Below are 12,029 nucleotides of genomic sequence, written 5' to 3'. Positions count from 1 at the left end.
AAGATTCATTCTAGCAGCACTTCTCTCCACATTTAACTGCTGAGATTTTTTTGAGTGACAAAAACACATCAATAAACAAAAACTCTGGCCCTTATGTCTCTTTATTTTATTCAGACTAATGTTTCACGCTATTTTCCTAACACTTTGCTTTCCTAACTTCTGTTGTGTTAAATGCTTACGGCATACCCTCGTTTTACACTGGACCACCTACTTTATAAATTGAAATGTTGACTCTGCTATGAGGGTAAAAGAGAAATCAGCCCCCTACATTTGGGCAATTCAGAAAGCATAACCAGACTTCATCCTTTTCAATGCCCTTTAAGCCCAGTTATCACTCTGCATATTCACTAGCTGATCAGACACAATGACAGCAGTATCTCTGAGGCTACAAACCCCAAAGACACCTCTCTATCCGTGGTCAAGTTCAACTTCAAGTTCCCCAAATACAAATGGACCAAACACTGCAAAGGGCATTGGAGACATAACGATAAGACATGGTTCCTGTCCCTGAAGAGGTGAAAAATCACAGGGGTCTACAATCGGATCATAACAATGTTTGATGAAGATAAGTAAAGCACAGTTATGGCAGCAAAGAGGAAGAGCCCTGTAAGAGCTCAAAAATCAATAAATGGCCGAACACAGTGGCTTGCGCCTGTAATCCCAGCACTGTAGGAGGCTGAGGTGGGTAGAAGGCTTGAGCTCAGGAGTTCGAGACCACCCTGGGCAACACTGGGAGATCACATCTCTACAAAATATATATTTTTAAAAATTAGCCAGGCCTACTGGTGTGCGCATATAGTCCCAGCTACTCGGTAGGCTGAGGTGGGAGGATCACTTGAGCCCAGGAGGTCAAGGCTGCAGTGAGCCAAGACAGCACCAATGCACTCCAGCCTGGGCCACACAGTGAGACCCTTTCTCCAAAAAAAAATAATTAAAAAAAAAAAAAAGCAGTAACAGCACATCACTTATAGAACATTTACAGGCATTGACTGTGAACAATCCAGGCACTGACTGTGTCCAGCACCATAACTGTAGGAGGAAGTATGTTATTAGCCCCATTTTATATGTTAAAAAACTGGGGCACAGAAAAGTTACGTGCCTTAAGGATTAGATTCAAAGAAGCTTGGCTGCCAGGTCCTTGCTCCCAAACACAATGCAGACACTGCCTCTCTTAAATGCAACAATTGAAATCTTAATGCTACTCTCTTATAAAGACCAAAGCAAGTTGGAAAGACACGTCCATCCTGGCCACCACGCCAGATAACTGGGGTTGTAAGAGTCAAAGCTGTAGGTTGACCAGATCCCTTCACTAAATTCTCTTTCTGCACTGACTCTTAAAAAGCTAAAAAGTGACTATTGAATAAGGGAAGGAGCCCACAGTGGATAAAACTCCAATTGGGAAGCTCTTATTAATAAAATATCTGAAACAAAAAAGCTAGATTAAAAAAAAAGGGAAGCGAATAAGTGACAACCAGACAAGGAAAGGGAAGATGACCTCAATAGAGTAGGAAGGGAAGGGGCAAATTTTCCCAGGGAAGAATCAGAAGTTCACAATCTACAATTACAGATCTAAAAAGACGGTATCAGGACGCCTAACAAACCCCTCACCTTATCAACTGCTGAACAGTTAATGACAAAAATCACAGTAAGAGGGAGGCAGAGATGAGAACACAGGAAACTGAATTCCAGCTAGACTGCTCAACTATACTACGATGAGCCTCCAACTTACAATTCACCCATTTACTTGACAAATACTGAGTGTCCACCATGGCCAGGCACAGTGCCAAGTAATGGATATACAGGGATAGACACAAGACAGCTCCAGCCCTTGCAGGCCCTGCAGTCTGTAAATTAAGTACACAAAAGGGAAAAGACCAGAGAAAAGCCTATTAGGACCAATTCTGAGCAATCTGCCTTTGTGAGATGCCCATAACACTAGCCTGTAATCATGGCCTCAAAATAGTTGCATTCTGTTAAAAGTCCAGAATATCAGCAAGGAAATTCAAAGAAATGTTGGAATAATGAAAAACAGTTAGATGCTAGTGAGAATAGACATATTTTCCTCCAATTTCAATGAAAAGCTTCTATTCCAGTACAGAACTAATAACTGAGGATAAACTTTCAATATCTAGTTTAGCTTCTCATCTCCTTTTGCGCACTGCCTGCTTTAGATTACTGCAGGAAATGTTCAGCAACACGCTGCCACTTACCAGCTATAAGACTTGGGGCAATTACCTCACTATAAAATGGAGACTCCTCTAATCATCTCAAGGGGGCTGGAGAAGGGGTAGAAGAAAGGCGGTAAAAGTGCCTTCCATAGTCCTTGGCAGAGAGTAACTATATGGGGAGCTGGATATCATCGAAAAAAACATTCCACTAAGAGCCAATTTAGTTCTCAAAATATACTCTATATGGCATTCAAGTTTAAAAGAAATCAGTTATTTTTGGCCAGGCACAGTGACTCAGGCCTATAATTTCAGAGTTTTGAGGGGCCCAAGGCAGGAGGATTGCTTGAGGCCAGGAACTTGAAACCAGCCTGAGCAAGATAGTAAGATCCCACTTCTCCAAAAAAAAAAAAAAAAAAAAAAAACCATTAACTAGGCATGTTGGCACGCGCCTGTAACCCCAGCTACTTGGGAGGCTGAGGTGGGAAGATCACTTGATCCAGGGAGTTTGAGGCTGCAGTGAGCTGAGACTGCGCCACTGCACTCCAGCCTGGGCGACAGAGGGAGACCCTGTTTCTAAAAATAATTAACAATAAAATTAAAATAAAAAGAAATTGCTATTTTTCAAAAGTCAAACTAATGTGACACAGAATGAAAAAGAAACTAGATGTTGAAACAGAAGGCAACAATGACAGAACAAAAGCATGAGTACCTCTGTCACTGGTCATACAGGGCACTGCTTCAACAGCGGCATTTTTTTCTCAACATGTTTTTGTTGATACATAATAATTGTATATATTTATGGCATACATGTAATATTTTGGTCTATACATATAATATGTAATGACCAAATCAAATTGGGAAATATGAAATATGCAATAAATATGCAATAGATTATTGATAACTATAGTCACCCTGCCATGTTATCAAACCCCAGAATTTATTCCTTTTATCTGTACTTCGGTACTCATTAACCAACCCTACTTCACCCCCTCTTCCTAGACCCTTCCCTTCCCAGCCTCTGGTATTTTCCATTCTCCTTTCTATCTCCATAAGGTCAACATTTTCAGCTCCCACATATGAGTGAAAACATGCACTATTTGTCATTCTGTACCTGGCTTACTTCACTTAACGAAATAACTTCCAGGCTCATCCATGTTGCTGCAAATGACAAGATTTCATCCTTTTTTTATGACTGAGTAGTACTCCTCGGTGTATATATACCACATTTTCTTTACCCATTCCTCTGTTGATGGACTAATGGACACTTAGGTTGACTGTATATCTTGGCTATCATGAATAGTGCTTCAGTAAATGTGAGCACAAGTATCTCTTCAATACACTGATTTCCTTTCTTTTGAATATATACTCAGCAGGGAAATTGCTGGATCATACGGTGGGGCTCTATTTTAGTTTTTTAAGAAACTTACAAACTATTTTCTATAATTGTTGCACTCATTTACATTCCCATCAACAATGTATAAGAGATCTCTTCTCCACATTCTGTTATTTTTTGTCTTTTTGACACAAACCATTTAACTGGGGTAAGATATCTTACTGTGGTATTGATTTGTATTTTCCTGATGACTAGCAATGGTGAATTTTTTTCATACATCTGTTGGTCATCTATATGTCTTCTTTTCAGGATATCTAGTCTGATCGTTTGCCCATTTCTTAAATCAAAAAATTTTTGTATGTTGAGTTGTTTCAGTTCCTTATTATTCTGTTATTAATCCCACAAGAGCATTTTTGACCTGCCCAAATGCAAACAGGTTTCCTGCTGAAGAATGAACCTAAGGAAAAGTATAGTATAAAGGGCCAGACAGTAAATATTGTAGACTTTGGGGGCCAAGAGGCAAATCCAAGCTATTATGCAGGTAGTATTAACCACGTAAAACAGAACTACTGAAAAATTTAAAAGCTATTATTAGCTTTCCCACCTTTAAAAAAATCTGGCTAGATTGGGCAATCCAAAAGAATATAAAAATATTTATGGCAATTGAGAATTTTAGAATACCAGGACAGTAAACAAGTTAAAGCTCTACAATGAGAGAGAGAAAGCAGAAACCTGAATCAAATTATTTTCAATTATGGTAGTAAATAAATACAAGCTTTACGATAACAACGAAAACATTACTAAACACACTATATAAAAATGGTAGTATGAGACACCTTTGAGTAGAAAAAGTAAAACTGTTGCTCACATTTGCAACACAGTAATAAATAAAATAGAAAATGACTCTGCCCTCCGGCACCCACATGACCAGAGTCCATCACTAAACATAATCTTAGTTACTCTTCTACTCGGTACAAACTTTAATAACTAAGCCAGGAAGTGAAAAATAAAGTTCTCCACAGAAGTTAGCTGAACGAATTCAGAGAAATTAAACATCAAAAGTATGTTAAAAATCACAAAGATGATCATTACTAAGGACTCAAATCAAAGGAAAAAGTTTTTAAAACTGTTTACTTGACAGAGATTCATATATTTACAATTGTTACTTCAGGCCTGAGAATTACAGAATATAAAATCAGTAGAAGTTTTCCATAATTATCACTGTATCAATAAGAATAATTAAAATAAGCAATTGTCTAAATTCACCAGGATCTGAACAATGGAAAGGAATTCAAAGAAAATGTATCAGGGCATCCTGTGTGTCAGGGTATAAAGCATTATAATAAGAGCTTACCATTAACATTTTAAAATAGATCTGAAATCAGAAATGTAAAACAACAAATAAAAATTTAAAAAGAGGACTATGACTTACATCTATGTTGCTTTTTTCCACTAAGGAACAAAGAATACAAATTTAAAGATTTTATTCCCCCTATCTCACATCATCAAAAAAAATCAATTCCAGTCAAATTATGGAACTAAATATAAAAGGTAAAACATATTAAAGCTTCTTGAAGAAAATAAAAAAGAAGATCTTCATAATCTTGGGGTACAAAAAGATTTCTTAAACAGCATTAACTAAAACAACAACACAACGACGAAGAAACTGTACTTCAGAAAAATTAAGAAACTGTCTTCATAAAAAGACAATATTGAGGAAAAAAAGGCATGAACTGGGAGAAGATATACGCAACACATAAATCCAACAGGGAGCTCACATTCAGAAGCCATATTAAGAAGTCCTATACATAATTAAAAAAATGAAAGACAACAAAATTAAAAATAGGCAAGACTTGAGCAAGGAACGTCAGGAAAAGGGGATACCCAAACTGCCAATATAAAGCTAAAGAAGTGCTCAACATCAATAGTGCCCAGAGAAATGCAAATTAAAACTAGAATGATGTATCACAATACTAGAAGACTAAAACTGAAGATTGACAATTCCCAGCATGGCAAAAATGTAGAGTACCTGGAACTCTCATTACCATTGAGACCACAAACCAATATAACAACTTTGGTCAACTGCATGGATTTAGCTACTTAAGCTAAACACATGGAAAGCCTACAACCCAGCAATTTCACTCCTGAGTGTACATGTCCATCATAAAACATATCCATGAGTACTCACAGCAGCTTTGTCTTGACACCCAAAACCTAGAAACAGAAATGGCTATCAATGACAAAATGAACTAACTTTGGCATATTGATACAATGGACTACTACACAGCAATGGGAAAGAATAAACTGCTGCTAAATGCAAAAATGAAGATAAATCCCATCCCTGTAATGATAAGAAAGAAACCAGACACAAGCGTACATACTACACAACTAAAGTCTAAAAACAGGCCAAACTTATCTACGGTGAGAGACATCAAAAGGGTGGTATCTGGAGATGGTGGCAGGAACTGACTAGACAGAAGCACAGGAGCACTGTCCAGCACTCTAGTACAAATCTTGTTCTTATACATTCTTTTGTAAAAATATAACCAATATTTGTGCACTTTGCTAAATACCTCAATTTAATGAAAAAGGAAACCCAGTTGGTCCCTTTGATTATCAATTCCACTTCAGAGAATTTGTCCCACAGATGCTCAACTAAATGTGTGAAACGACACTGTACAAACCACTAGAAACAAACACAATGGAGAAATATCTAAATAAAGTATGGTAGAAACATAATATTCAGAGACAAGAGAGAATGAGGAAACTCGTATATTGATTTGAGAGGATTTCAGAAAGGAGACTTAGCAGAGGGATTATTAACACAGATTCCAAAATGACACTGTGAATTCAAATCCCATTACCAACACTAGCTTTGTGAGCATGGCATTTAACCGCTCTGTGCCTCAGTTTCCACATTTGTACAATGGGGGTGACGACAGTACTTATACCTCATGAGGCTGTCATAAGAGCTGAGTAACTGAATGTATATAAAGACATCAGAAGAGTGGCTGACACATAAGTACTTAATCAAGATTGGTCACCACTACCACCATCATCATCCTCTTCTTTAAGATACATCATCACCATCATAGTTAAGATATGTTGCTCTATAGAAAAAAGCATGGTTTAGGACAGTGTATGTAGCATGCAACCTTTGTGCAAAAATGCAACAAAAATAGGAACATATATTCATTTTTGTTTCCATAAACACGAGGGTCTCCCTTAATAATATGTGAGAAACAAATAGTAGTTACTTATCAATGTGATGTGAGAGATGGGGAGGACTTCCAGCCTTCACTGTATGTTAATGTGTAGAAATAAATAAAACATTACATCCACGTGATTATAGTACTTCTTTTAAAACTATTTAAACAAAAACATCACTAGCAACTCTGTTCAGTTACAGAATAAATGATATCAAAGTTGCTTTGAATGCCATTCTAATCTATAAAATGACATGTTAAGATGGTATTCAGCATGTTTTATATAAACAAAAGCAAAAGAATCACTAGAAAAATGAATGAATGCTCTCTAGTTTCATGTTTTTAGCTGAACACAATAACAAAAAAGGAATCAATGTATATAAATTACCTTATCTTCATCACTAGTGATTAAAGTATTAAGTACGACATAGTTTGAACCTAATCATTACCCCACTTTCTATTCAGTTTTCTTTGTTTTTCCTACAGACACCAGCTCCTGTGAATCTTCCTGCCCCACCTGGCTATCTCAGATCATATCATTCAAGCAAACCTAATTTCTGCTTAATTTTTTTTTCTGGTTCCCAGTGAGACCTTAGTAAACTCAGACTTATGAACAAGTATATTATTTATGTCTCATTTTTTCAAAATTCAAAACTCTTAAAATCAGATAAAGGAAAGTTTTATGGACTATATCCCAAGACAGGAATTTAGACTTACCATATAAAATGATATATTAAGACGGTATTCAAGAAAAATAGGATTTTATCAATTTTTAAAAGCTTAATATAAAGAAAAAAGATAATGCTTTCTAATTTGCTTTCTAATTTCTAAAAGCTATTTCTTCAATCCTAAACGTAACTTTAACTACTTAAAAGTGTGTATAATTTCATTAACTTTTTCTTTATGTTTTATTAGCAACTAACTCCCAAGCAGTAACTTTAATTTTGTCAACAATTTCAAATACATTTTTCTTTGCTGCCCCTAGATGGCACAGTTACATTTAAGAAAAGGAAAAAGTCTTTGAAAATAAATAGAAAAAAAATCTTAGTACCACCGTATTTTAGCTTTAAAGAATTGTGTATTACATTTTTTAAGAGATTAAAAGTCTGAAAGATAAAAGAATAGCTTATTCCTTCCATAAAAAGGATTATACTAATTTAAATAGTTTAGAAGAACAGCTAGGAAGTTCAAAAATAGATGCTTTAAACCGGCATTAGATTAAATAAAAATAAAAGTTTCACAGGGTGCAATATTATAGCGAAGGCTTATAAAATGCATTTTTGTGTATGTTTTGTGTTTCATTTATTTTGCTCAATTTTTTCTTAACTATTATATAAATTTCTGACAATGTTGAATATTATTTCTCCTCAGTACATCACAGTTTATTTTATACTCAAAATCTGAATGAGAAAATACTTTCAAAATGGAAGAGAAAATACCACATACTTTAACACTTCATGCATTAATTCCAGAGGTGGCAGTGGCTCATGCCTATAATCCCAGCACTTTGTGAGCTTGAGGCAGGTGGATCACTTGAGTCCAGGAGATCAAGAGCAGCCTGGGCAACACGGTGACACCCTGTCTCTACTAAAAATACAAAAATTAGCTGGGTACTGTGGTGCATGCCTGTAATCCCAGCTACTCAAGAGGCTGAGGTAAAAGAATCTCCTGACCCTGGGAGGTAGAGGCTTCAGTGAGGCGAGACTGCATCACTGGACTCCAGCCTGGGCAACCGGAGTGAGACTCCGTCTCAAAAACATAAAAAATAAATAAAAGGTGACTACACAATAATAAAATGTGAACTTACAGAAACCAGATTCAGGCTTACAGAAATCAAGACATCTTCCATTTAGAAAGAGAATCAGAATCATAAACTGTCAACACTAAAGTTAATCCTAATTGAATAAAGGGCCTATACAAATATAGCCAAGTCTAACCAGCGTAGAATTCACCCACTGTCAGCTGGGCCAGATAACATATATGCTTAAGTATGTTGCTTACACTTGTATAAAATGCTCAATTATGTCACTGTAAAGATAATCCCTTTACCCTGATAAATAACCTATTCACCTTTCTGCTTGCTTGACCAGTGTACCAGGTAAGATATAAGTTGAATTGAAAAAACAAAAACAAAAACAAAACAAAAAACAAGAGCCAAAGAAAATTATTTATAATTCACGCTTACTTCAAGATCATTTCTAGTGCTAAACGTTATTTTTTCAAAGAAAGAAAAATTCATGAAATGTAAAATATATCATGATTCAAGGTATTTAGCGCTTTGATAAAACATTTTCTAGAAAACAGATTTACAGCTGGGAATCAGAAATAACGTAGAAGTTCCTCACACCCAGAGTAACCTCAAACCATTCCTGGGAAATGTCTTTCACATGCATTAGTAATTCCTTCCACTATACTCTAAATATACTCCATGATGTCAGTATTTATAATACTTACAATACAAAATAAGAACTAGCATGGTTTATTTCATAATTATCTGCTCAGGAGTCAGATTCATTTAGAGACCTCATTAATAAAAACACTTGCTCTTGTACATTAATAATTGTTATTTTACTCCCAAAAAATTACAGGTTGAGTATCCCTAACCCAAGAATCCTAAATCCAAAATGTTCCAAAATCTAAAACTTTTCAAAGAAAATGCTCCTTGGAGGATTTCAGATTTTTGAATTAGGAATGGTGAACTGGTAAGTATAATGCAAATATTCCAAAATCGGAAAAAATTCGAAATCCAAAACATTTTTGGTCCCAAGCATTTAAGAGATAAGACTTAACCTGTAATAAGCGCTAACAGTGGCAAATAACAGAAAACAACACTAGACTGATTGGCATTAAAACTGAAAAGACATTCTTTGTGTCGATACTGTCACTTGCAATGACAAAAATGAAATTATCATGATTAATTCTAAATTCAAATAGAGTCTAACAATTACAACATGTAGTGGGAAACAGTGCTAGATTGCAAAGTAGGAAAATGTTCTTTCACTACTCACTGTGTATCCTTTGGCAAATGAAATCACTCCTTTTGGGCAGAGGGAATCTGACCGTATAAACAGTCTCTCCAAGTTTTACGGTCAAAGATTAGCTGAACTGATTGACTTATAAAGTTGATTTAAAATTCCTATATACCAAATTCAATCCCATATATTTCACTTGGTAGTAACTTAATTTCCCTTTAAAGTCAGAATTAGAACACATATCATCTCATATAATCAAAGGAAGCAAATTATGTTAAAAATTAAAAAAAAATACTTCATTTGAACTTAATTATGCATAGGAAAAATTTAGAATAGTGTTTATGCATAAAGTTAACAACTGCCATACCATTAAAACTGCATAGTTACTAAGGGAGTAGCACTGAATTGTAGTGATATTTTCATCTGAATAGAGTATATGGCACCCATCTGACTTCCAGCCTCCTTGTCCGTTCAGCAAATCGAAATCCCACCGGGCTGCAACAGCATCTGCTCCATGTGCAATTCGACGCAGCGTCACATTAACAGGTATGTGGTGGGTATCTACATTCACACCATCTGGAGAAAATGGAAAATAAAAGTATTTCTGAAACAAACTTCATAAACAATTATAAATGTCAACTTAAACAGTAATGGGTACTCCGCAAGATCTTTTTTCGCTAGTGACTCATTAAAACGAGAAAACACTAAAATAAGCATTTTTAGGAACAGTCAACTGTAAGGCCTTATTGTCCACTGACTACAGGAGAACATATGCCGCATACAAACCTATTTTGGTGAGAATCACAGGGGTAACTACAGTGCGTCGTTTTCCGTCATCAGCCAAATTAGTTGAATTTCCAGTGGCTGGAAAAAGCTTTCCATTGCGGAATGCAATGAGTTGAAGCTTGTAAAGAGAGTCATCAGTTGGTCTGAGTTCTCTTTTTTGCTTTGGTGAGAAAAGGGAAGGAGGAAGCTGAATAGAAGCCTCCACAATAGTATTCTGGAAAAAAAAAAAAAAATTTATATATATATAAAAGCTCACTACATTAGTACATGTAAACCAGAAAAAAGATGTCAGATAGTTACAAAAGTGGTCTAATTAGGTTGGCTTCATTTTCTTAATTGTATATACAAAATTTAATAGTTAAAAAAAATCATCAGTCAAGTGACATGTCAACACCACATAACAACACAGATTAAAAGAAGTATAAAATAGAAATGCAAACTCTAAAGAGTTAAATAAGTAAACAAGAAAAGTGTTTCAAATTACAAAGTTAATTTTCCCATGATATTATATGTTGAAGTAGATGGCATTAAACAGATCAAGAATCTCAATCACGCTGTATCAATTTTACAATGATAAAATATGATAAAGAAGCACAAATGTAACATATCACAAATGTGAGTATAATTAATTTGGGCTTATGGAACTTTAAGGTGATTTATGATGAATTCAAACTGTCACACAACAAAAGAATGAAATTATACAAACATAATAGAGGTTTAGATTCAGTACACTTAGCAGAAATTTCCTTGAGACTAGGAAACACAATTAGAAAAAAATAATAACAACACATAGGAACAATTGAAAATGCTGACGGATGACTGAATGTTTTTCAGTTTCTTTATTGAGGATTTTTAAATAATAAATTATTCAGCATTCAGTAAAAAAATCTATACCAAGAAGTGAACAATTAACCATCTAAAAACATTCCATAGTTGAAGAATTTATTACACAATCTTTCTCTTGGCCTCTAACTTCTCTTCTTCCAATTCCATATTCACCAGAATTTCCCCTTAAGAAACAAATCATGTTATTCCAGTTTAAATAACACCTTGGTTCTGCAATGTTTAAATAATACTAAGCCCAAATCCTAAGTTTACCATATAATTTGATGAAAATCTATTGCTTAGATGTATCCCCTGAACACTCCTATAGCACAACCTAAAATACAGCTAAACTGGGTTTTCAATTTAAGTTATCCTATATTCTTTTTATGCCACCATGCTCGCTGCACAGACCAGTATCTCAACCTGAAATGCTCCACTATTCTTTTGTCTCACAAACTTTTGAATTGGTGTAAATGGAAAGTGGATTAGAATGAAAAAGGTTAGGCCAGGCGCAGTGGCTCAAGCCTGTAATCCCAGCACTTTGGGTGGCCCAGACGGGCGGATCACGAGGTCAGGAGATCGAGACCATCCTGGCTCACACGGTGAAACCCCGTCTCTACTAAAAAAAACACGAAAAAGTAGCCGGGCGAGGTGGCGGGCGCCTGTAGTCCCAGCTACTCGGGAGGCTGAGGCAGGAGAATGGCGTAAACCCGGGAGGCGGAGCTTGCAGTGAGCTGAG

The 12,029-nt window shown here is 35.7% G+C and overlaps 1 protein-coding gene across 1 annotated transcript in view; it reads right to left on the bottom strand.

The window, feature by feature from the left end:
* ADGRA3 (adhesion G protein-coupled receptor A3) overlaps positions 1–12,029 on the bottom strand; it is a 176,486-nt gene that overhangs the window by 29,551 nt on the left and 134,906 nt on the right. Inside the window, exons 12-13 of the mRNA XM_011991308.1 lie at positions 10,466–10,679; positions 10,047–10,255 (exon numbers count right to left, since the gene is read on the bottom strand). Of these exons, the coding sequence (XP_011846698.1) occupies positions 10,047–10,255; positions 10,466–10,679 (423 nt within the window). The remainder of the gene's footprint in view (positions 1–10,046; positions 10,256–10,465; positions 10,680–12,029) is intronic.

The sequence above is a fragment of the Mandrillus leucophaeus genome, unplaced genomic scaffold (genome assembly GCF_000951045.1).
Source record: "Mandrillus leucophaeus isolate KB7577 unplaced genomic scaffold, Mleu.le_1.0 Scaffold393, whole genome shotgun sequence".
NCBI lineage: Eukaryota > Metazoa > Chordata > Mammalia > Primates > Cercopithecidae > Mandrillus > Mandrillus leucophaeus.
This window is presented reverse-complemented; position numbering and strand designations above follow the sequence as displayed.